General features: G+C 50.1%; 2 protein-coding genes across 3 annotated transcripts; both read right to left on the bottom strand.

The window, feature by feature from the left end:
• Nucleotides 1-901: 901 nt before the first annotated feature.
• MYORG (myogenesis regulating glycosidase (putative)) lies at nt 902-8,673 on the bottom strand. 2 transcript variants are annotated; one of them, XM_061163789.1, is made up of 2 exons: nt 8,501-8,673; nt 902-4,930 (listed from the first exon to the last, which is right to left on the bottom strand). In XM_061163789.1, exon 2 carries the CDS (start codon nt 4,862-4,864, stop codon nt 2,717-2,719), a length of 2,148 nt encoding a protein of 715 aa, XP_061019772.1. In that variant the 5' UTR covers nt 4,865-4,930; nt 8,501-8,673; the 3' UTR covers nt 902-2,716. The 2 variants fall into 2 exon arrangements, with proteins under 2 accessions (XP_061019772.1, XP_061019771.1); XM_061163788.1 differs by lacking the exon at nt 8,501-8,673 and adding an exon at nt 7,262-8,482 and having other exon boundaries at nt 902-5,159.
• Nucleotides 8,674-10,082: 1,409 nt separating this feature from the next.
• Nucleotides 10,083-24,539, bottom strand: SPMIP6 (sperm microtubule inner protein 6). Its single transcript, XM_061164034.1, has 7 exons — nt 24,405-24,539; nt 16,425-16,569; nt 14,127-14,278; nt 13,087-13,162; nt 12,642-12,876; nt 11,380-11,466; nt 10,083-10,216 (listed from the first exon to the last, which is right to left on the bottom strand). The coding sequence occupies exons 1-7, from the start codon at nt 24,537-24,539 to the stop codon at nt 10,111-10,113; spliced, it is 936 nt and encodes a 311-aa protein (XP_061020017.1). The 3' UTR covers nt 10,083-10,110.
• Nucleotides 24,540-24,726: the final 187 nt, after the last annotated feature.

The raw sequence follows: 24,726 nt of genomic DNA, 5'->3' as shown, positions 1-24,726 counted from the left end.
TCAGTGCTCTGCTAAAGGATACTCCTCCTCCAGGCCAGATGACTTAGGCCCTCCGGATTACTTTACCCACCTCCACCCTCCCATGCCATTTCAGCACACACTTGCTTGGTGCTGGGCTGTAGAACTTTATGCTACATGTTCTGTAGTCTGAACTGTCCAACATGTGAGCCACTAGTCACACATGGCTTTTGAACACTTGAAATGTGGCTAGCGTGCCTGAAGAACTGGATTTTTAATTACATTTATTTAAAAATTAAATTTAAGAAGTGACATGTGACTAGAGGCTACCCAGTAGGATACAGCACAAGTTTTAGGCAGTTTTCCTTTAGTCCTTGTTTACTATCAAGAGTTAATAGGAGTTACCATTTACTAAACACTTACTCCTTGCCAATTTTTGCATAAGTACTCTACAGACACATCTCAATGAGTCCTAGAAATTCTATTTTAAAGATAAAGAAGCCATTGCTTGAGAGGTTAGGTCAACTGTTTCAGACTGCATAGTCTGAAGTGGAGGGCCATTTAAGTGTGAGTCATGCTGTCCGGCCACTTAGGAAACTTCCCAGGACCCAGCTTATATGTCTTCCTTCTACAGTCACTCCACACATATCCCATGCTTGTGCACCAGGACCTAGGAAGGCTCATCACTGAATACTGACTGGTAAATGCTCTTGACCAAAAAGAGAGGGAAGCTAATTCCATGTACTCCCCATCTCCTGGGGACTCCTGGCTCCTGACATTCCACTTCAGATGTCTCTTCTCTTGCCTTTCTCCTGGACCACAGTGTCCCCCAGGTCACAAACTCAAACTCAACTGAGTGCTCAGAGCGAGCCAGCTGGGCTGGGACCTGGAGCCTGGAAAAAAAATCCATGTTGTTTTTAAGCAAGAAAAAAAAAAAAAAAACTACTATAATAGCTTTTATTGAGCACCTACTTGTGCCAGGCACTTTACATACATCTGTGCTTATAATTCCCACAACAACCTGGGAGGTAGGCATTATTATCACCATTTTATAGATGAAGAAACTGAGGCTCAGAGAGGTGAAGCAGCTTACTCAAGGCCACACAGTTTGTAGATGAATGGTACAATCAGGAGTGAGTGTTCCTAAAGTTTCACTAGAATTCTTCACAAAGAAAATCGAGGGGATGGAGGAGTGGGCAGAGATGCATTCTCTAGGGGGTGAGGGGCTGATTCTGCTGTCAGAGCTGTTAAGGGAAGCTGAACCCTGCCCTATTTCCCACCTCTCCATGGCTGGCAAGCCACTCCTTCCCCAGACTCAGCTGCAAAGGAAGAAAAAACTCTCTGGCTGCTCTTCTTAGCAAAGAAAAATTACTAAAATGAAAAATCTTACCCTGTGTGTATTATTTGTGGGTGTCGCTGTATGCAATAGTTTGTGTGCTGAAGCACACCACCGCCAGAATAAAAACATCCTTTCCCCACTCCCTCCCCCCTTTTTTTTTTGTCTTTTCTGCCCCCTATTTTCCCACCCAGCTGGTGGGATTCCTGAACTGGGGATCAAATTTGCGCCCACTGTGGTGGAAGAGGCGTGGAGTCCTAACCACTGGACCACCAGGGAATTCCCTAACATGGCTCCCTTTTAAGCCACACCTCTGCCATGTGTATACGGAGTGAGGCAGCTGCGAAATCTGGACAGGGCTGTTTATTTTCTATGAGAGTCCCAGGGGCATCACCTAGGAAGGGACCAGGTTCAAAGTCTAAAACCTCAAGTTTGCTCCCTGCCCCCTCCCTCCAGGCTTATGCAGCCTCAGAGGTATTGTGTTAATTCCACAGACCCAGGGACCGTGGTGCCTCTCTGTCTCACACACACACATACACACAGAACACACACACAGGTTCTTGAGTTAAGGCACCAAGTCTGGCCTGCATGGCCTTGCGAGTCTTTGCCCATCAGGCAGTGGCCCTGGCCCAGGGCTGCATCATGTGTGTTCACAGATGCCTTAGGACGGGGTTAGGAGTCTCTTCTCAAATGAGGGACAATGAAGATGGCTCTGTCCTCCCGGCCTTTGGGAGGGGACCACTTGCCTCCTTGTCAGTTGGCCAAGTACCTCCATCCGTTGTAGCCAGCTGGGTGGGACCAGGTCAGCCACAGGTCAGGCGAGTGCTGAGAACTCGGGGCCTGGCACTTTCCAACACCAAGAATGTGCCCTTTCTAAGTGTGGCAGGAGGCTATTTTGGGACCTTCAAGAGGACCAAGTCTCCACTTCAGAAGGACAAAGACGGAAGGTGAGGCTTCTTTCTGCGCCTTTCTGTTTTTGTTTTGGCCACTGTGGTATGCAGGATCTTAGTCCCACTACTAGGGACTGAACTCCAGCCCCCTGCAGTGGACCACTAGACCACCACGGAAAGTCCCCCTCTCTGTGCGTTTAAAACCCAACTGTGTTTTACAAGAAGAGAGCTGATTTTTTTCCTCTGAGCTCTCTTGCCCCCATCCAAGGGAAGGAGTTTCTGTAGACTGGAGTGCCGGTGGAGAGGACGGCTGTAACAATTGTGCACTGGAGTTGGGGGTGGGGGTGGTTGCTTCAGTGTCTTCTCCCCCGCACTACAGCAGCCGGTTCCAGCACATTTAGGTCAATTACCCACTTAGTGGGTGGTATAAAGTTGGGGACTTCCTGGGGGATACACGGTTGTGATTTTGAGGGTTAAAGGCCTACATGAAGACTAGGGTTAGGGCTGCTAGGTTTCTGGACCCTGGACTGGGTCAGGATACCCAGATGAAGTAAGCGATCTCGTCCAGGTCAACGGGGTAATCGGTGAGCAGCACTGGTGTCTTGTCAAAAAGCTCACCTTTATAGCTGCGCCACTTGCCTGCGGGCAGGTAGACATCCCGCTCCTGCTTGCCCGGCTCCAGTACGGGTGCCACGAGCAGCGTGTCTCCGATAAGAAACTGTGAGTCAATGCGATGCGCCGTTTCATCGCCGGGCGCGATCCACCAGAGGGGGCGCACGATGGGGTCGCCCGTGTCAGTGACCTCACCCGCCAGCTCCAACAACAGTGGCGCCACGAGAGAGGCCCTCAGCGCCGTGAACTTGTGCGCGATGGCCACCACTTCAGCGTCGTACCGCCAGGGCGGAACGGAGAACTGCATAGCTGGCATGAAGGCGGCCACTTCCAGCCAGCGCACGTACAGCTCGCGCTCCGGCACATCGCCGCCGCTGGTTGAGCGCTCAGATACAGCGTTGCCACCCACCATATCCGGCAGGATAAAGGGGTAGCCCAGCATGCTGACGGTAAGCACCGCGGGGATGAGCGAGCGCAGCCCCAGATCGTAGCCCCACACCGAGTCGCGGTCCACCAGGCGGAAAAAGCATGATATGTTCTGGGACTGGTAGCCCACGCGGACCTCGGCCAGCGAGAAGAAGGGCAGCGCCATCTCGGTGTAGCGCCGGCTCCAGATGTTGGGATCAGACAGCGGCCTGTAGGTACTGAAGTCCCGGGGCAAATAGCTGACTTCGCCAGCGTCAAACTTGAAGGAGGCCACGGAGTAGCGCGAGCGCAGTCGCCTTAGGTGTCCTTGGAACCAGTCGCGGGCCTCGGGGCGCGTGAAGTCGAGCACTGCGCCGATGCCATTCCACCAGCGCACAAGAGCCGGCAGCCGGCCGGTGGGTTCGCGCACAAACAGCTCCCGCTCCACACCCTCACCAAAGCGGGAAGAGTTGTAGTTGACAAACGGGTGCACCCAAAGCGTGACGCGAAAGCCAGCGTCGCGCAGGCGGCGGAACATGTCGCTAGCGTTGGGAAACTTGGCCTCGTCGAAGTCGAAGTCGCCATAGGCAGGCGTGTACATGTCGTCGATCTCCAGGTGGCTGCTGTTGAAGCGGTGCTGGCGGATCTGCTGGGCGAAACGCCACACCTTCTCCTGGTCCACCGCGCGCCCGTACAGCACCCACGTGGACCAGATGGGGTCCCGGAAGGCCTCGGGTGCCGGCACCCTGGACGGCTTGTTGAAATAGCGCCGTACCATGTACTTGTGGATGGAGGTGACGTCCGAGCCGACGCACACGCGGTAGCTGAGCTCGGGAGCAGCGGCTCGGCCGGCGGGCGGCTTGTAGGGCGTGTCGTGGTAGCGCGCCTGCAGTCGCAGAGAGCGCTCCGTGCTGTTCCAGCCCAGGTGGAAGGGCACCGAGTCGTTGACCTTGATGGCCGCCGCGCGCGATGACAGCCAGTAGCGCTCAAGGATGCCGCCAAAGGCGGCATCGGAGGAGTAGACGTCGCTGGTGACGAAGGGCTGTGGCTCCTGCTGGCCGTCCAGGCGGATGGGCCAGTGCTGGGTCTTCATCTCGGCGCCGCCGTACCAGTGCGCCCCAGCATCGCCCAGGAACATGGCGTGCTCCACCGCGCGCCCCGGAGCCGCCTCCTCCCAGCGCACGCGGTAGCACATGACTGTGTCCTTGGGTCGCACGGTCTGGATGAAGAAGTGCAGCGGGCGCCCATCCGCTGTGCGAGAGCAGCCAAGCAGGGCGCCGTCGCGGCTGCAGGAATCCAGGTCCAGGACGCCCGAGCGGAAGGCCAGGCGGAACACCTGCTCGCCCTTCTGGTTGCGAATGGAGAAGCCACCGCGGTTGAGATCCAGCAGCTCGGCGCGCAGGCGTTCCGCCTTTCGCAGCGAGGCGCTGTAGTAGCACCAGGCCACCACCGCGGCCAGCACGAGCAGCAGCCCCAGCACCGCGGAGCCCAGCAGCGGCTTCAGCTCTTTGGACGGCTTGGGCTTGGTAGGGGAAAAGTTGTCAGGCAAGAAGGTGTACATGGTTGCGGCTGCGACGGACTCGGGAGTCTTATAACCTGTGTGGCTCCCAGAGCGGCGGCGGCGGGGGTAGGCCTGGGAATTCTCCTGAGAATTCTGGGGCATCAGCCCCCAGTTAAGGAAGGAGCGGGCAGGCGGGCACCCGACAAAGCCAATCTGAACCTGGCCGGCCTGATTCAGGAAGGGGAAGAGAGAGGTGGCACTGAGCCTTCTCATTCCACAGTATTTACATTTGCTTTTGTAAGAAAGAAGTGTGTATTTTGGGCATTTGTATACTGGGATCTCAAGACTTTACTCTTACCAGGATGTTCTGTCTGCACCTTACCTACCCTTTCTCATGGGCACCCTGTTTGCCAAAATTAGAACTCTGAAAGGAGAGGTAGCTCAGAAGGTAAAGAATCTGCCTACAATGCAGGAGACTGGGGCTTGATCCCTGGGTTGGGAAAGTCCCCTGGAGAAGGGAATGGCAACCCACTCCAGTATTCTCGCCTGGAAAATTCCATGGACAGAAGAGCCTGGCCGGCTACAGTCCATGGGGTCTCAAAGAGTGGGACAGGACTGAGCCACTAACACTTTCACTTTCTGAAAGGGGAGGGGCAGATGACATGCATCTCCATTTTCCTGGTGGAGGAACAAACCCAGACAGAGTCAGGGAGCTGTCCAGGATCACAGAATTAATCAGGCCTCCCTGGATCACACATGGGGGCTGTTCAGGCTGATGAGAAGGGGAAGGATCTGGAGAAGGCCTAGTCTCCCAGAGTGGTGGCCACGATTGTGAGAAGGCAGACAAGCCTGCGAGCTCCTTGAGATCTTTAACACCGTGCATAGGGCTGCAGAGGGCTGGCTTCCCCATGCAGGAGGGGGAGAGGAGAAAGGAAGGGGAATGGCTCAGACATGGAATTTAATCTTGAGTCAGAAGCCATATTAAATCTGGAGATTAGACAAGTTACTTGAAGCCAGACTCAGTCCTAGGGCCTGGTTTGGGCTGGGGGGAGGGCAGGGTGGGTTTGGACATTAGGAAAGGGTCAGGAGCTTAGTATGAAGGCCTGGAGGCTTCTCACATCTCCCTCTCTTTGCTCTCAAACGCCCCTCTACTCTTAGCCATCAGGACCACCAAGTCCCTGTCCCTGCTCACCTTCCTGCTCTGCTCCCAGCACCCACATCTGTGGGCCAGTTACCTCCTGGCTTTGTCTCCAGCACTCTCCCACTGTCCTGCTTGCTCCTATCCTCATGGGAGCACTGTTATTTCTCTCCTGCACCATTGCGACACTTCCTCAATAGGCCTCCCTGATTTCAACTTCTTTTCCCCCAAGGCCTTCTGCTCCCAGGTACTAACCTGATCTTTCTAGAGCACTTATCAGATTACATCTCTCCCTAGTTCAGGGAGCTGCTCAAGACCCCCATGATGTTCAGAAGACTAAGCTTTTCAAATTGAGGCTCAAGGCATACATGGTCTCACCTGTCCTTCTGATTCCATTTCCACCCAGGCTTATCCTATGACTACCAACCTCATTCCTTCCTTAACCTAAATCCTTTAGGCTACCTGCTCTAGGAAATTTCACCCTCCCATCTTGGGTCAATTTCTTTTCCCCACCCCCAACTCTCTGGCAGTCAGACACCCACTACTACACATATACACTTATGCATACTGTATGCTAAAGACTCAGATATGACTGCAGAGAAACACAGACTTGGGAGGAGGTATGTCCTAACCTGCTGTTCAAGGCTACTGACCCTTCTTGTCCCCGCCCTCAGGGCAGAGTCCAACAAAGAAATAGCACCAACCAGGTGCATACACAGATATATACACTGCCAGCCCGCCAGCTGCCCATCTGCTCCAGCTGGAGGTTGGTGGGGGGGGGGGGGCATGGTGGGGAGGAAAGAGGAGACTGACAAACAGTAATTAGACTCCTCCCAGATTCCAGTGTCTGTTTCCAAGTCCCCAGAGACTTCCAAGGACTTGCCAGAACTGCTCAGGGTTCTCACCTCCCCTACTCTCCCCCAAGGACATTATCAAGAATGCCAGGTGCCGATCAGAAGTTTGATCCCAGATGTCAATATACAGCTCCCAACAATATCCTCCCCCATCCCCTACCAGTGAGGTTCTATCTCGGGGCCTTATCTCTGAGCTCCTTCCCCTAACTCTCAAAATTGGTTAGTTCCAGCTGGTCTAGAACAGCCTCTTACTCCCTTTCTCTCATCCTACACGATTTAGCCTTCAAAATTCCCCCACCCCACTATGGACTCCCTTCCTGTAGGCGTAGGTTAGAAAAGTCCTGGAAAGTGTAGGCAGTAGCCTTTAGCTGATGCCCTTAAGCTAGTGTTAAGTCGCTCAGTCACGTCTGACTCTTTGTGGCCCCATGGACTGTAGCCCACCAGGCTCCTCTGTCCATGGAATTCTCCAGGCAAGAATACTGGAGTGGGTTGCCATGCCCATCTCCAGGGAATCTTTCCAACCCAGGGATCGAACCCTGGGTTCATTGCAGGCAGATTCTTTACCACCTGAGCCACCATGGACACCCTTAAGCCCTTAAGCTAAGCAAGACCCAAAGCAGGCTTTGGCAGACCAGGCCACCAAAATTCATTCAAGACAACCATGGTGCCTTCTGGGCATCTAGGGAGAAAGGGTCTGTATCTAATATAAGAGAGATAGCTCATCCTCAAAACTATCATATTAAGCCAACCATCTAATGACCCCTGGAGGCATGGAGAGGCCACCAAGGTGTCCTCAAAAGCCTTTTCAAACACTTGGGTTCTAAGAATCTTTTCTTACTACAGTTCTGAGGTTCTTTGGTGAAGAACAAAAACCCACAGGCCCTGAACCCTAACAATAACGCTGAACCAGGTTGGGGGGTGCATAGCAGCAGTGCCACTTTACAGATGAGGAAATAGTGGCCCAAACAGAAAAAGGAGCTTGTTTGAAGTCACTCAGGTAGCAAGGTTTCTTGAGTCCAAAATCCCAGTTTAACCCCCACAGGGTAAGTTTTAGGAATGGGAGATAATTACTGGCTCTCTGAATGCAGTAGAGGAGAGGAGCTTTGTGGCCAAAGGGGTGGGACAGGTTTCCATCGGGTGGATGTGGGCATGGTGAGGCCTGTCCTCCCAAGGGCTGGTGCTGCTGCTGGCTCCAGGAAGGCTTCTTGGGGGTGGGAAGTGGCAGTTTTAATGGCATCTGGTACAGGGACTGCGGTTCCGGTGTTAACGGTGGCCCTGGAGACCCCTGTAATCTGCCGCCTCCGCCATCTGGCCAACCACCGGCTAAGGCTGGTAGGTGGGGGTTTGCCCTAGCCAAGCCTCTCCCCACTTGATGGTCAACCTCAATCTTGGCTTCCGGCCTCTAGCTAGCTCTAACGGGGAGGGTCAGGCCCAACCCAACTGAAGGGAGGCCATTCCACGTTGAGTTGTTTGTCCAACACAATTCCCAGGGGTAAGGTGGGGGTGGAAATGTCAAAGGCAACTCGATCCGGGCCCCTCTCCCCGTCCTGCGCAGCGAAGGGATCCGGGGGTATCGAGTGACTTGAGTCTACAGCCTGGAATACCCTACACCCACTGCCAATGCTGCAGCTATAATGTCCGAAGGGACAGACTGAGGTCAAGGGGCCGGCCGCCAGCTGGTGACCGCGGCCCAAAAAGGAGCCCAGGTGTCTAGGTTCACCCCACCTACTCATCTGTAGGAGAGAAAGTGCAGGAAATACTCCCCCAGCACCCTCCACCCAAGGTCTTCCCTCGGGGCTCACTCACGGCAGTGACCCCAGAAGTGGGGGTGAAGGGAGGCTACCGCAGGTCCCCTCCAAGCTTGCAGAAGTTGAGCTGCTACGGTGCGACCCGGGGCGCTGCGTCGCTGGGGACTGCCGAGGCCGCCCTCAGGCCCCGCCCCCTGGCTGCTCGGCCACGCCCCGGTCATTCGGTCTCGCCTAGTCTCGAAGTCCAGCTCCGCCGCTGGCGTCGGACCATCCTCCCACATTGTCACGCGGACTAGAGGCCACGCCCCTTAGCCCCTACCTTCCCCGCCTCTGCTCTGTGCCCAGCTCGGGGCAGCTCAGGCCAGCCGCCTGCCTGGTGCTTCCCGGCTCACCACCCGCTTCCCCGCTCCCCCCAGTCCCCGCCCCACTCGCCCGCAGGCCCGCCCCTGGTGGACTGTTGCTCACCCACACGCGGCCGGGGCTCTTCCCCAGGCCTGCTGGGAAGTGTAGTTCTGGGGGAAAGTGCCGCTGCCGAAAGTTAGGATACTCACACCTCCAAGGCTAAATTTAGGATGTGTGTGAGAAGGCGCGAGCCTCAGGGTAATGGGCCAGAGCTGGCTCTCGGGATTCCTTTTCCTCCAGGTTTGGGCAGGTTGGGGCCGTCTTGGGATAACGCTCTCATCAGCTCTTTTCCCAGATGGAAAAAGGGTAGGGGGATTCTGGGAAGATCCCAGCGGTTCAATGCAGGTTGGATCCAATCAAGGACCCCACGGAGTGTAGCCTAGTTCCATCATCCGGGAGGCCCGATCTGTCAGTTCCCACCGGACCAGACCAGCAGTGTCTGAGGTTAGGGACTGGGAAGCCCAGATTCTGCTCGGTATTTTGCAAAGTCTTCCCCCACCCACTTCCCTTGGTGATCGCCCTTGTAAGTGCCCGTGCTGCGAGGAGGTGGGTGTGACCCAGCATACACCTGCACCCAGGAGGAATGGGGTGAAAAAATACCAACGACCCCAGAGACTCCAGAACACCCCAAACATTGCTTCTTGAGGGACAGAGAAACAGGGCTTTGTTGTGTGACTTGAAATGAAAGATTTCTTGGTCATGAAATCTTCCAAAATTGTTCTGGACCCCACCCCTTGGTCTTGGGTCCAGGAGGGCAGTAAGGGGTTCTGTATAGACTTTAGGGTGGCTGTGACGGAGACTCTGGGAACAGAGATCAAGAGGTTGGGTGAGGGACATGACTCTGACTGCAGGATGGAGAATTCTGGTCTCTGGGGTATGGGGGTGATGGGACGTCTAGGTTGGAGGATATTGGGGAAATGTCAGCTGTGCCCTCCTGGGATGGGAGGTGAATGGGCCCTCCTGAGTGGCTAGGTGGGCCCATTTGGGCTCTGGAGTGGAAAGGAGGAGGACATGCCCCTCATAGAGCTACTGTTATGCGTCAGGAGGGCGCTCAGTGCCACCCATGGGAACTACTGACATGATGGGGTGGGGAGGGCTCAGTGCAGGATGACTTTGAGAAACTGCATCTCTGCTGACGAGGCGTGGCAGAGGCCTGAGTGACTGACTCCTCATGCCAGATCCTGCTGGGTGAGGATGCTGCAGGCAGCCTTTAGGATGAAGAATTTATTTATCGTTCAGCCCCCTTGGCCCGGCCAGCCCGGGCTTCTACCAGCAGTGGTAGTCAGGATAGGTCTCGGACACAAACTCAGGGTGGACGACATAGTTGTTTCTCTGGGAGCCACCAGTCTTCTTGAAGTGACTTGTGTCCCATCTGTGTGGAGAGATGGGTCAGCCCTTTTGGACCCGCATACATCTGACTCCAATTCTCAGTGTTAATCTTATCCCAACATTTTGCCCCTAATACTGACCCTAGGCTCCAACATTGACCTCTTGACCTCAGGTACTACTGTTAAATTTTTGACTCCCAATACCCTCTCCCTAACATTGACTTCCTACCCTTTAATTCAAAAGCATCAATTGATGCTTTTGAACTGTGGTGTTGGAGAAGACTCTTGAGAGTCCCTTGACTGCAAGGAGATCAAACCAATCAATCCTAAAGGAAATCAGTCCTGAATATTCACTGGAAGGACTGATGCTGAAACTCCAATACTTTGGTAACCTGATGGGAAGCACTGACTCATTGGAAAAGACCCTGATTATGGGTGAGATTGAAGTCAGGAGAATGGGTGACAGAAGATGAGATGGTTGGCTGGCATCACTGGATTGATGGACATGAGTTTGGGCAAACTCTGGGAGTTGGTGATGGACAGGGAAGCCTGGCATGCTGCAGTCCATGGGGTCGCAAAGAGTCGGATATGACTGAGCGACTGAACTGAACTGAACTGAACCCTTTAATTCAAGCCCTGAACCTAACACCCTGATCTCTTGACTCTAAGCCCCACTGAAGCCCCGCTGCAGCTGTTGCTGCTACTACTAAGTCGCTTCAGTTGTGTCTGAATCTGTGCGACCCCACAGATGGCAGCCCACCAGGCTCCTCCGTCCCTGGGGTTCTCTAGGCAAGAATACTGGAGTGGGTTGCCATTTTCCTCTCCAATGCATGAAAGTGAAAAGTTAAAGTGAAGTCGCTCAGTCGTGCCCGACTCTTAGTGACCCCATGGACTGCAGCCTACCAGGCTCCTCCGTCCATGGGATTTTCCAGGCAAGAGTACTGGAGTGGGTTGCCAGTGCCGTCTCCTGAAGCCCCACTGCCAATGTGTAACTCTTCAATGCCAATCTCCATGCCCTCTCCTGGGGCTCTGGTTTAGTTGACTTCCAGTTTGACTTCCCCATGGCACTAGCGCCCCCTTGTGGCATCTTCCCGTCGGTGCATTACAGCGAACAGTTCTCACCCCAGCTAGTCCCTCGGTCCCCCGCCACTCAAGGTTACAGCTTCTTTTGTGGGTGCGAATTTGCATGTGTGTGCGCCAGACTTACCTAAGGTTCGGACAGGGGTAGTACGACGGCTGGGGAGTTATAACAGCACATTGCATTCCGGGTCGGTGCTCGCAGGGAGACACACTCCTGAAGGAAGAAACGGTGGGCAGGAAGGAGTCGGACCTTTTCACTTCTCCCCACACCCCAGCCCAGACCAGGACCCTGAGCCGCGTTTCAGGTGTCTGTCCTACGGCTCGGAGATCCTCCCTTCCAGCCTCCTGGCCCTTCAAGATCTCCTCGAAGTATTGCCTCCAGGAAGACACCTGGAAGTCCCTCTCCCCACGAGGCCTGGTTTCTGCCGCCCAGGCTGGACCGCGGAGAACGCTGTACTCCGGGGAGGGTTAGGGGTCCAGTCATTGAGTACCCTGGATCCTCGCTTATCGACGAGGCGATTTTCTGAGGCTTAGGCACTTTCTCCCTCCTCCACACCCTTTTGAGTGATAAGACCCAGTTTCGCTCAATACATCAGGCTCTCTCAGCCTGGGGAGGGACGGGGTGTCCCCACAGGGTTAGGGACATGGTTCAGGACCCCCTCCCCCTTTCGCAGCTCTCTAGGCAGACGCGGATGTTGGAGTTCTCCCCGGCTCAGCCCGCCTTGTCTAACGCCAGGTGCAGGGAGATAGATGGCAATCTGAGCTTCTGCTGAGCGCCCGAGCCTCAGTTTCCTCCACAATAACACGGGAGGCTGTCCATCTCCGGAGGTGGTGCGGGGCTCCGAGGAGGCCAGGACCCTTCTGTTACCCACGTGGTCACCATTTCCTCGCCCTCTTAGAACCCAACGATAACCCTGCCGATGTACCAACCACGAGGCCCAGGAATAGGGGACAGTATTCTGAGGACACGTGGCGCTCCGCAAGCTAGAACCTGCGTCTCCAGGGCCTGGTGGCCAGGTAGAGGGCAGGGCCGGCGAGCGAGGGAACGGGATGAAATCGGTGCGCGGGGTGTGTGCCTCCAAGAAGCTCTCCAGCGGAGCCTCCAGAAGACAAACAAGAGCCTGGTGGACCTTGAGCCCAGTTTGTGCAGGTCTCTCCCCTCAGCAGTCTGCTCAGGCCATGAGGCCCGAGGAAGGGACAGGGTGGCGCCCAGCAAGGGGACCGCGCGGGCTGGAGGCGGAGTGGGGTCTGGCGCAGAGGCCGGGCAGAGCTAGAAGTGGCGCGGGATGCAGACCCGCGGGGTGGAGGGGGTGGGGGGTAGGGCTGGGCTCTGGGGGCGGGGCTTGTTTGGGGGCGGAGCCCGGCGACACCGCGCGCGGCCCTGCGAACCTTACAGTAGGCAGCTCTGTGCATAAAGGCCGCAGGCGGCGTTCCGTGCAGGGTGGCCCGGAGACGCTGTAGTCCATCCCACGCAGACAATAGTGGCGGCCCGAGCAAGTGCTCTCATAGCCCTGAAAGGGCAGGCGGCCCGGCAGCGGGTCCACACACCCGCAGCGGGGCGTGATCTGCGGCAGCGGCTGGTTTCGTGACAGCGAGTTCAGCATGTTCACCACTACCTCGCGCTCTGCGCCCGCGAGCCCCGAGCCCGGGAGACCCAGACACAGAGTCACGGGAACGGCCAGAGAGGAGGTCAGAGACAGGAAGAGATGGAGACACAAGCCGAGACAGGATTACAACCTCCCCAGAACCCTCAACATTTGTTCCACATCTCGAGTCTCCATCCCTCCGGCCTTCTGGTCTACCCATTTCCCTCTGCTTTCCCTCCATTTGTTACCGTAGGCATTGAGTCGCTCCGGCTTAGGAGGATACACCAAGGGCATTCCTCGAACCACTGTCTCCAACCCGGCCTCCTGGAAGTGGCAGAAACGCTACCTCAAGTTCTGACCCGGAAGAAGTCTTGGTGGGTTCTCCCAGAACACCCAGACTAGTCCCAGGCCGCGCCTTCTACTCTCCAAAGCTCAGAGTGTTTGGGGTTGTCGCCGGGCAACGCCGTTTACTCCGCCTCCCTGGGGGGTGGGCGTGGAGGTGGGGGAAGTGGAGCTGTAGGTGGACCCGGTCTGTACCTGGGTCCCTGCCATCCCTGTCTCAGCGTTTGCCTTTGATTTGACCCCCTTATCTAGCCGACTCTGTGTCTCCGTGTCTCTCTAAAAGGAGTTTTTAAATATTGCATTGTTGCCTGTCCAGCAGAATCATTTGGGGACCTTGTGAGAATTTCTGATTCTTGAGGAAGTTCTAATTCAGAAGGGTTCAGTTAACCTGGGGTCAGCCATCAACCTACAGCTAAGAGCCCCTATTATAGCCGGCAATCCTCTCATATTCCTTCTTTCTTGATGCCTGAGGTCATGTGCGGACTCTTTCCTATCTCCTTGGAAGACTGTCCTGTATCTATCTGCTCTGTCTCTGGAGGGCCTTGTTCTGCCTCCTTTTGTCCTTGTTATCATCACAAAGGAGAGGAGCAGGTAGACTCAGCCTATCATTGACTCCTTGGCCAGACCACTAGCGAGGGGCCAGGTGGCAAGCTTCAGGAAGGAGTTTGCACCAGCCCCTGTCTCCACACAGCCTAGCCAGAGATTGGGACCTTGGAGACCCAGTTCCTAGAGATTGGGACTCAGGGGCCCAGCACAGCTTCTCTCCCGAGCTCCCTTGTTTCCTAGCAAATATAAACCCTAGTCTCACAAGTGGGAAAAGGCCTTGGAACCTTGGTGGGAAAGGGATGAGAAACTAATGGTGAGATGTCAGACCCTGTGATTTGGGAGGCAGATGGTGGGGGTGCCATCCCAGACCCCAGGCGTCTTTGCTGGGCACAGTAGGTACCTTAGGCAGCCGGGGAAGGTATGTGGTACATTTGTTCCAGCAGTTGTAAGGCCCCATCCTCCACGTGTTATACCGGTTACTGCACAGGTAGTTTGGGTTGCCACACAGGTAGTTTGGGTTGCCACACAGGTAGTTTGGGTTGCATTTGTCTGCTTGATCACAGGGTGGAGATATATAAGACAGGATTACTCCTTATTCTTTTTTTTTCTAGGATTACTCCTTATTCTATCCCAGGATCTGGGGAGCCCCTAAATGTCTCTCCTCTGATCCCTATCACAAAGCTGGACTCCCACTAATCTCCCTTAGGCCAGAAAAGCCCATCCTGGCCCCACATTTGTGTTAGATACTGAGATGCAGCCTGAATCCCAGCTAAAGCAAGCTTCTGAGCGGGGTCTGTGTCCTTTGAGCTGGTTACTTTTCATCCTAGCACCACCCTTTCTGAATCAGCCAACGTGGAAACCCTGGAAATAGGCCGCCTTTCAAATCTTCCGTTTCATCTTCCACATGCAGGCTCAAAGTCTGCTTATTCTGCCTCCTTAAAATCGCTTGACGAAATCCTTCCTCCAATCCCCCATGATCTTACTCCTGTATTTCCACAGTGCCTAAGCCAGGAGACAATAATGTCATGGTTAATAGGATGGACTCTGCAGACAGACTCCTGTGGTTCTAATTTCAGCTCTGCCAGATATTAACTGTGTGTGACCTTGATCTAGTTAATTTCATCTTGTCTCTGTTTCCTTACTTTTAATATGGGACTAATAATACTATCTACCCCACAGGGTTGTTGTGAGATTTAAATAAGTTATTATATGTAAAACACTGAGAACAATGCCTGGCACACAGAAGACTATCATCATCATTATTATTGTGATTATTATTGCTATTAGTCTATTGATCTTCCTACCTCATTTTGAAATCCTACAATCCAATCTCTACATAGAAACTTTGGCACTTATCATAAATGAAAGTCCCCATGTAAAAACCCTCCAAAGCTACACCCACGCAGTCCCCTGAGTCTGTCCTGTAAGTTCCTCTGTGATCCACCCCGCTAATGGTGTGAAAGAACACACCTGAGAGATGAGGAAAGCAGGTCCAGGGGCCACAGAGGAAGAGCAGGTGTGTGTACACGTGGGGCAGTGTGTTGGGACTGGGGGGTCCGGGTTGGAGGGTTGGACATGCTGAGTTTGAAGTGTTTGGGGCCATTTAGGTAAATCTGATCATAATCAGATAAAGGAGAGTGGAATTCTGGTGAGAGGTCAAGGCTAGAAATAAAGACTTGGAGTTGTCAGTAATTAAAGTTATGGGTTAAATTAAATGGTCTCAGGAGAGAAATGAGAGAGGAGGGCTCAGATCAGCATCCCGAGAAAACCTATGTTTCCAGAATGATTAGACAAGAGACCCAGGAAATTGAGGCATCAGAGAAGCTCGTGGGGTTTCACATCTTCCTTTCACAGATGGAGGGAAGGAGTTTCATAAAATAGAGAGTTGTCAGAATGAAATGCACAGGGTAGGTCTCATAAGGAAAAGACTGAAGAGTTCCATGGATGAGGTAACTGGAACCATACAAGATCAATTTTAATAACATTAAATATAAGTGTAGGAGATGCAGATTCCCAATTTCAATTGAACATTAATCAATTCGTTCAACAAATACTTAGGAAGCCTGATGCTATTCTGGATGGAGGGGGCCTGTTCTAAATAAAAACAGGACATTCTGCTCTTTTGGAATGTATAGAGAGACAAATAATAAACACCTAACCAAATGAGAAAGATGATTTCTCATAAGGCATAAGGAGTAACTCTTATTTTCAAGAATCTTCACTGTTAGGGGGAGGAGCAAGAGATAATTTTTAGGCAGAGGAAAATTAGAAAAGCCTTCCAGGTTGAGTGGAGAGAGGTGTGGTGGGGCAAGGGGATGCAGGAGAGAAGGGGAAACTGATGGAACAGGGCCACCAAGAAGACGGGAGAAGATGGCACCCAGAATACACATGGAGGAATTTGTTTGGAGGAGGTTAATGCTCCCTCCCTTACTCTAGGGATAAGACCAAGGCCTCTTCCAGTTCTTTGGCACAGACTGGGAGCTCCCAAAAGGTAGAGCCTGGATCTCCTCCTCCGGGGTCAGGGGTCAGGGTCAGGGTCAGGGCAGGTGGTTGGGACTCAAGCTAGAATGGGGGAGATAAGAATAGAAAGCCAGGTTGTGAATGGGGATAAGGACCAGGGTGGAGGTCAGGATTCAAGTTGGGTTCAGGTGTAGGGTCTTTGCTGGGGTCACTGAATGGGTGAGTGGTGAGGCCCTACCTTCCTCTGGACAGAGCCAGTATTTCTCAGGGAAGTAGGGGTGGCTTGGTACGGAGCCCCTGTAGCTGTAGTCCTGCCCAGCACACTTGAGCATCTTCTGCAGGGCGTCAGGATCCACATGGCGCTGTGCAGTCTGAGTCAGGCCCTGGGCAAGGGGAGAGGGGAAGAGACGGCTAGGTGCATGGGGACCCCAGCCTTGGCATCTGGCTGGACCTAGATTTAGCTCTTGAGTCAGCCCAGGTGGGTGTTCCACCCCTCTCCCTATGCTGGAGGGATATCCAGGCCAGCTTTGCCTGAGTCACCCTTTCTTCCATCTAAGGATTTGGAACCTGACATTTGCCCTCGATCAGAGTGATTTCCTGATGTTCTCATTTCTGTCCTTTCCTTGACTAGGACTTCTAAGGGCAGAGCTGGGTGTTCTTGTCTTCTTTCTTTCAGACTGTGCGCTGCTGGGATCAGGGTCTGGGTCTCCCCCAACAGAACAATAGACCTGTGGTAGAACCTGGAGCCTCAGGACAGGCTGGCTGCCCTGGGAGCTGGCTGCCTTAGGCAGGTGCTTAGGACAGAGAGGACCCTCGAAGAATCTGGCACCCTAAAGGAGATGAAGAATGGGGACAGAGGGGCACCTACTTCAAAAATCGAATTCTCTGACTCCAGCCTGACCTGAATTCTGCTGTGGCTCTCATCTTGACACCAGTATTACGCTTGACCCTGACATTCACGATGTGCTATTCTTTATCCTAGCCTGACTTTTCCCCTGATCTTGGTTCAGACTCTAGGTCCCTCTGCTTCTTGGGGTTCACCTCATTTTATCCTATCACCCACAATTCCAGATCAAGGTCTCCCTTTGGGGGCTCCCTTCTCCTCAGCTAAATGTAGATTGCCAGGTTAGTTGTGGGCCCATGTTTCTGTAGGCATCCAGGATGAAAGGCAGCTGGGTTACAGAGGTGGGACACCCAGCAAGGTCAAATACCAGAAAGGACTTCCTCATCATGGCGGGCAGCAAGGTGCTGGGGTGCTGACGTTGTTACCACACTTCCCCCATGTGATCTAAAAAGCAGAGGTTTCTCTTGGCCAGGGGTGAGAACTTGCTGCTCCTAGCCCTCCTAGGCTCCTGAAAATCCCTCAGCTGAGGGGCTTCTTGAATCCTCCATGCTAGCTGAGGTTTTGTTCTTTGGGCAGATCCTGCACGGTCATACTCCATGTGGGTGGAGGGGCCCCAAGACTTAGCACTCCCCTGAGTTTTACATACACGCAAACACATGCACGTCCAGACATACACATAGATCTGTGCACCCAGATACACTCATAGACACACGTACAGATGTACATCTATGCAAACACAGTCAGACATGCTCACATATCCATAGACACTCAGACATGCTCACAAACCCACAGACGTGTGTGTGTGCACACACGTGCATGCACACACACACACGTAGGCATTTAAAAGAACCCACAGATATCTTCAGTGTTTCCCTTTGAGGCTTCCCTCAGATATTTATAATCTTTGATTGTCTGTTCATGAATAGCAGACTATAAAAACTTACTGAAGGCTTTGAGCTGTGGGTGGGCATCATTGTAGGCTGGTCTGGCTAGACTATTTGTTGCAAACTCTATCTTTTCTCTTGGGTTGATCAGATCTCTCTGAAGAGACTCTTTCAATCTTTGGCTTCAGAGTTGTACCTGGCTGCCAGTGTTTTGAGAACCTAGTGGAGAATAGGGCTGCTGGGGGTTTTAGCATTCAGCATATGGAGATTCACCTGTTTTTAATATGGTACCCTGACCTTAGCCGGGCCTGGAATTCCCAGTCCTGAGATCCTTGCCAGAAAATAAGCCTTCTGACTTTTGCAGAGATGGGCAAGTAGTTACCCTATGGCATAGAGAAGAGGAGGGAGTTAGTGGTTTTAATTGTTTCTTTTAATTTTGTTCAAGCCAAGCATTATGCAGGATCCTAGTTTCCAAATTCCCCCAGCCAGGGATCAAACCTGTACACTCTGCATTGGCAGCATGGAGTCTTAACCACTGGACCACCAAAGGAGTCCCTTTAATTGCTTTTTAACAGCATTCAAATCATTGTTTCAGCCTTGGTCCTGTCCCATCTTCAGTTCCAGAGAAGCCTAATATTACTAATTTCTGAACCTTTTGAAAATTCCACAATTTTAAATTGAATTATGCCTTCTGTTTCCCACTATTAGCTTTGGATTCAGCTTTCTCAGAACTGTTGTCAGTTACTTAACTATCACACTTTCCAGCTTCTGAAATTTTGTTGTCATTGTCCCACTTTTCCACTATTTTTGTGAACTGATGTCTTAAATGTCCATTTATTGTAGTTTTAGAGGAGTTTTAGGAAGGAGTCAAAACATGTGCTCAATCTTAACCCAGAGAATTATAATCCTTTATACATTCTACATATTCTTTTGTCAGTTACATGTTACAAATATCATCTCTCAGTTCATGGCTTATATCTTCATTTTCTTTTTGGTGTCTTTTGATGAACATAAGTTCTTAATTTTAATATAATTGAATTTATTAATCTCTTAGGTAGTGCTTTTGTGACTTAGGAAATCCACCCATTACCTAAAATAATGGAGATAATATATAATTTCTTCTAAAAGCTGTATAGTTTTACTTGCTATATTTAAGCCTTAATTTGTCAGGAACTGCTTCTTGTGTTTGGGGTGAACTAGGGATCAATTTTATTTTTAATCCACAAGGTGATCAGTTGTCTCATTGAGTAATCTAACTTCTCCCACAAATTTTTTAAAGTATTTATCTACTTGGCTGTGTTGGGTCTTAGTTGCAGCTCACGAGATCTTTTGTTGTGGGGTGGGGGCTTCTCTAGTTGCAGTATGTAGGCTCCAGATGGCACCGGCTGGGTAGCTGCAGTGTGCAGGCTTAGTTGCCCTGCAGCATGTGGGATCTTAGCTCCTCAACCAGGGATCAAACCTGCATTCCCTGCATTGGAAGGTAGATTCTTAACCATTGGACCACCAGGGAAGTCCCTCCCACGTATTTGTAAAGCTACCCCACCCTGATACATCTTTATAGCTTTACTTTCAATCATCTCTGTTGCATATTGTTTCCATTTATGTGTGGCTCCATTTCTGGTCTATTTTATTAATCAGTTTGTATATCCCTTCAGTAATACTATGCTTTATGAATTTCTGTAGATTGGTAATAAATATTATTATCTGATAGAGCAAGTCCTCATTTTCTTCAGGTGTGTTTTAGCTAGTCTTGGGCCTTGGCTCTTCTCTATAAATTTTAGAAACAGCTTGACAAATTCTTCAAAGAATCTTTTTCAGATTTTAATCAGAATTGTATTGAATCTCTATGTTAGTTACTTTTCCTCTCCAAGAGCATGTTATGCCTCTTCATTTAAGTATTTTCTTAAAGTATTCAAAGTTTTATAATATTATCCATAGGCTGTTTTTTGCATAGTTTTTTGCATAGTTTTGCATAGACTGTTATTTAGTTCTACTAAGTTTTACTCTTTGATGCTCAAATGATATATACTTTAAGATTATGCTTCCTAAATACTTGTTTTTGATGTAAAGAAATGTGGTTGACTTATCTTATATTCATCTGACTTTCTAAATTCTCTTATTTGAATAATTTTCAGATTCTATAGTACAACTGTATCATCTGTGAATAATTGAATAATGACAGTTTTTATAAAAATTCCTTTCCTATCCTTGTATCTTACATGATATTGTTTTCCAATATATAATTTACATGGTATTGTTTTCTAATATTTTGGTTCTTTCTTTAAATTTTACAAGCTAAAAAAATAAATTTTACAAGCTAAAATTATTATAATGATTTTCTGTAGACAGTTTTGCTTACATTTATCTCATTTACCAGTTTCTTAGCTCATCATTCCTTCTTTTATCTCAAATTTTCCTTTTGTGATTAGTTCCCTTTCCTCAAAGTATATCCTTTAGAAATTCTTTTATAGTAGGTCTTATGGTAGTAAATGTTTTAATTTTTATTTGCCTGTAAGTGTCTTTATCTTATTTATTTATTGGTGTTGAAAGGAAGATGCACTGAAAATAATTCTCTCTGCATATTTTTAAGGTCATCTGTTAAGCTGGTGCTGTGCAGTTTTGAATGAGTTACCTGAGAATCCTTGGATTCATTTCTCGTTAGTTGTGGAAAATTCAGAGCCTTTTCCTCTTCAGATAATGCCTATTCTCCTTTCTGCTCTTTCATCCTAGGACTCTGAGTGGTTGTGTGAGATCTTCCCCTTCTTTCATGTTGCTTGATGTTTCTTCCATATTTTCTCTCTGTCTCTCTGTGCTGCATTCTGGAAAATTTATTTCATTCTTTCATTTTACTGACACTCAGGTTTTTCTTTTTTTAAGTTTTGGCTGGGCCTGGTCTCTGTTGTGGCGTGTGGACTCACCATTGTGGCGCGTGGGCTCCTCTCCAGCTGCTGTGTGCGGACTGAGTTGCTCCACTAGCATGTGAGATCTTAGTTCCCTGACCAGGGATCGAACCTGAGTCCCCTGCATTGGAAGGCAGATTCTTAACCACTGGACCACCAGGGAAGACCCTCACTGACACTGTTAAGCTGTGTCTAATTAGCTCTTTAACCCATCCATTGAGGTTTTGGTTTTAACATATATTTTATTTCTAAAATTTCTATTCATTTAAAAATTTGTCTGTCCTTTTAAGAACACAATCTCTTATTTCTTGCTCTTTTTGATGATTTCACATTTTATTTTTAAAGACTCATAGTTATTTTGTGAAGGTGAAGTCACTGAGTCGTGTCTGACTCTTTGCAACCCCATGGGCTGCAGTCTACCAGGCTCCTCCGTCCATGGGGTTTTCCAGGCAAGAATACTGGAGTGGGTTGCCATTTATTTTGTATTCTTTGTTAATTCCAATATCTTATGTCCTTAGAGGTTTAAGGCTGTTGTTTATTGTTTCTACTGCCTCTGTCATATGGTGGTTTGTTTCCTTATATCTCTTATTATGAGCTCAGATGTGAATGACTGTACTTTGAAGGGCACCTAGAGACCTACATTGAAGATATTTTCCAACACAGAATATATATACCTGTGTGTGTGGGTGGGGCAGGGAGCCAGGGATCATTGGATTTTCTGGTTCAGTTTGGGAATTACAGGTTTTCTGGTTCAGTTTGGGGATTCCAGGTTTAGTTGCTCCATCTTGCAGCTAGTTTAAGGCTTAAACTCCTGCTTGTAGTACTGATAGTTGCATTTGTTCTCAGGGCAATCCTGTCATCTTAGTATACTTACCACTCATCTCCACTGACAGTCCAAAACCAAATAAAAATTAACTTTTATGCAAGACCTAGTTGTTTGGTAAGCAGGAGCGTCCTTCAGAGTTTTAGACCACCATACTGTCAGAAGCAGAAGCCTTTTCTTTCATTATTAATCCTACTGCTATTTGACTTTCATTCCTTTCCACTCAACGAAGCTGTATAGTCAGGTGGCTAAGGGTTACTACAGCCAAGAGATCCCTTTCTGTGCCGACAACGTTTGATACTGAGTTTTGTCTAATAATATTGTCTTTGTTGGTTTCTCTTGGATTTTTCCTCCTATCACTCTGTCTCCTTTCATGGCTCTTCTTCCTTTACCTACCCCTTGAATATTGATGTTCTTCAAAGTTCTGTCCTTGGCCATTTTCTTACTCTTTTTTGGCAGTCTGAATTACTCCTATGATTTCAGCTACTACCAATATGTTGATTTCAAAATCTACGTCTGTAGCCCAGACCTCTTTTTTTTGCTTCGGATAAGTATATCCAGCTACCCATCAGACATCTTTACCTGGAAGTCTTTGAATATTTTTGCCCCCAGAAGAACCCCAAACCTCTCTCTAATGTGCATTCCAAATCTCAGCTGGTAGCACTAACATTCCTCTAGTTTTCCAGAGCCCTAAACCCAGGAGTCATCCTAATCTCTCTCATCTTCATATCCAGATGGTGACCAAGATGTGTTGACCTACTTCCTAAAAATTTTCTCCTATTGAGTTTGGAAAAGCAGGCAGGCATTTTCATATCTTGCTGGTGGGCATGTAGATTATTATGACCTCATCACAGCAATTTGAAGTTTATATCCCAAAAGTTTTTTGGATGTGACCTTTCTCCCAACAGTTTCATATCTATGAATTTATCCTAAGAGAACAGTTGATGTTACACAATGAATGTACAAGAATGACTATACTAGCAAACTTTTATAAGCAATCTAAATTTCCAATAATATAAAATTCCTGAACTACATTTTGGTACATTCATAAAGTAAAACATCATACAGGTATTAAAATTACATTATTGAATATTTTCGACACAGGAAAATGTTCTTGATAGATGGTTTTGCAGAAAAAGCAAGATTCAAAACATGGTATACAACATGACACCACCTTCATAAATTTTTTTTGCTTCCTGAAAGGGCATGGAGTAATAAATTATCAGTGGTTATTCTGGGTAGTGAGAATTATAGGCCCTTCTCTTTGTGCTTCTCTTAGTTATCCCCATTTTCTGCATTGAGCATATATTTATTTTATAATTACAAAAATAATTTTTAAAATGTCCTCCTATTCAACAAATTCCCCTTTTCACTGCTACAGACTCTCCTTATCTCCCACCTACATCCTCTCCCCTTATCCTTCACCATCTCACGGGGCTTCCCTTCCCAGTCCCAGTCCCTTTGATCTCTTGCCACGGTGGCCAGAGTTGCTTACAATCCAAGCATGACACTCCCGGGATCAAAAACCTGGAGCATGATGACCACATTTCTCAACACAACCTGTGGCTCTTCGTGGTCTGCAGGCCCCTCTCTTACCATAGGGCTGGGTTCTCTCTCTGCTCTAGTCCTTAGTACCTGGTGGGTCCCCGACCCGGCGTTGCCCTTTTTTATATCTCTTCTGCTCGAAGCATCCTCCTCCTGGCTCTCATTTTTAAAACCAGTTAATTTATTTTTTGGCCGCGCTGTGTCTTTGTCGCTCTGCACAAGCTTTCTCTAGCTGCAGGCTCAGTAGTTGAGGTGCATGGGCTTACTTTCTCCGCAGCATGTGGAATCTTCCTGGACCAGGGATTTAACCTGTGTCCCCTGCATTGGCAGGTTTGTTCTTAATGACTAGCCCACCAGGGAAGTCCCTCCTGGATCTCTTAGTAGACCTGCCCTTCAGGTCCCAGGAATGAGCTCTTCTTTCTGATTCTTCCACCAGCACAAGCCTCTGCTGTTGCATGTTTCACATTGGGCACTTTGCTCATTTCTTGCTGAGAGCTCCTCAGAGGCAGTGCCTGGCCCTTCATGGTTGTAACTGTACTGTACCTGGCACACGTAAATACTCAGCCGAGTTTTGTTGGATGCTACACACAGATAATCTTCCTTGGGCAGAGTCACAGTTAGACTCCCACATCTCCTCTCCATTCTGTGAAGCTGCACACCCCCACTTGGCCACCTGTCTTCAACTACAGGAGACTGTGACATGCATGCATAAAAACATGCTTGTAGGCACAGCCCACAGGCAGCCTCAGGGCCTTTGCACTTTCTGATCACTCTGCCCGGAATCCTGTTGTTTCAGTTCCTCACATAGCTCAAAGGTGAGCTAGCTGTCGCTCACCTTTCCAGCCTCAACTCAATGTCACCTTGAAAGAGAGAAAGCTCTTCCATCACTCTCCATATAAGTAGCTCTCCCTGGTTACCGTTCATTTCCAGTACCATGTTTATTTCCTTTACAGAATTTTGGACAGTCTTGTTTATTTCTTATCATCTGTCTCTCTCCATCCCCTATCCTGGTGGAGTAGCAAGGTACCGTGAGGGCAGGATCTTGTATTCCTTTGTATATATTATTAGAAGTTTTATGCCTAAGCAAATGAATCACATACACACAAAACTACAAATAATTACAAAAACACAATGACAGCCACACCATCAGTCATCCAGACACCCACAGCCATACATTCTGGACTGCACTCCCCCAAGCCTCCCACACCAGCTTGCCACTTACCGGGGTCACAAACTTGTTGGCTTCCCAGGCCCACAGAGGTGGGTCCTTGTAGACCTCCTTGATGGAGGTGGGGGCCCTGTAGGAGTCACTGTAGGTGCTGACGGGGGTCTTGGTCTTTCGGGAAAAGAGGAACATAGTGGGGTCTGGGGGACGCCGTGGTGGGTTCTACCTACCAAGGGCTCCTGCAAGACATCAGTGACCACCCCTTCTTTCCCAGACAGCCCGGCAGGTACCCCTAGCTGCTGTGACCCCCTCCTGTGGAGGGTCTCTCAGCTTCCCTCCCTCACAGCCTTCTTGCTCCTACCCCACCCTGACTCCCTCT

The sequence above is a fragment of the Dama dama genome, chromosome 16, assembly GCF_033118175.1.
Source record: "Dama dama isolate Ldn47 chromosome 16, ASM3311817v1, whole genome shotgun sequence".
NCBI lineage: Eukaryota > Metazoa > Chordata > Mammalia > Artiodactyla > Cervidae > Dama > Dama dama.
This window is presented reverse-complemented; position numbering and strand designations above follow the sequence as displayed.

Bases quoted from the DNA above. Each gene is read 5' to 3' on its own strand.
- SPMIP6 (XM_061164034.1), bottom strand. From the start codon at position 24,539: ATGTTCCTCTTTTCCCGAAAGACCAAGACCCCCGTCAGCACCTACAGT. The intron at 14,279-16,424 runs GTAGGGCCTCAC...CCTGTGATCAAG, and splicing joins CTGGCTCTGTCCAGAGGAAG to CAGACAAATGCAACCCAAAC. The intron at 12,877-13,086 runs GTAACAAATGGA...TCGCGGGCGCAG, and splicing joins GGAGCGACTCAATGCCTACG to AGCGCGAGGTAGTGGTGAAC.
- MYORG (XM_061163788.1), bottom strand. From the start codon at position 4,975: ATGAGAAGGCTCAGTGCCACCTCTCTCTTCCCCTTCCTGAATCAGGCC.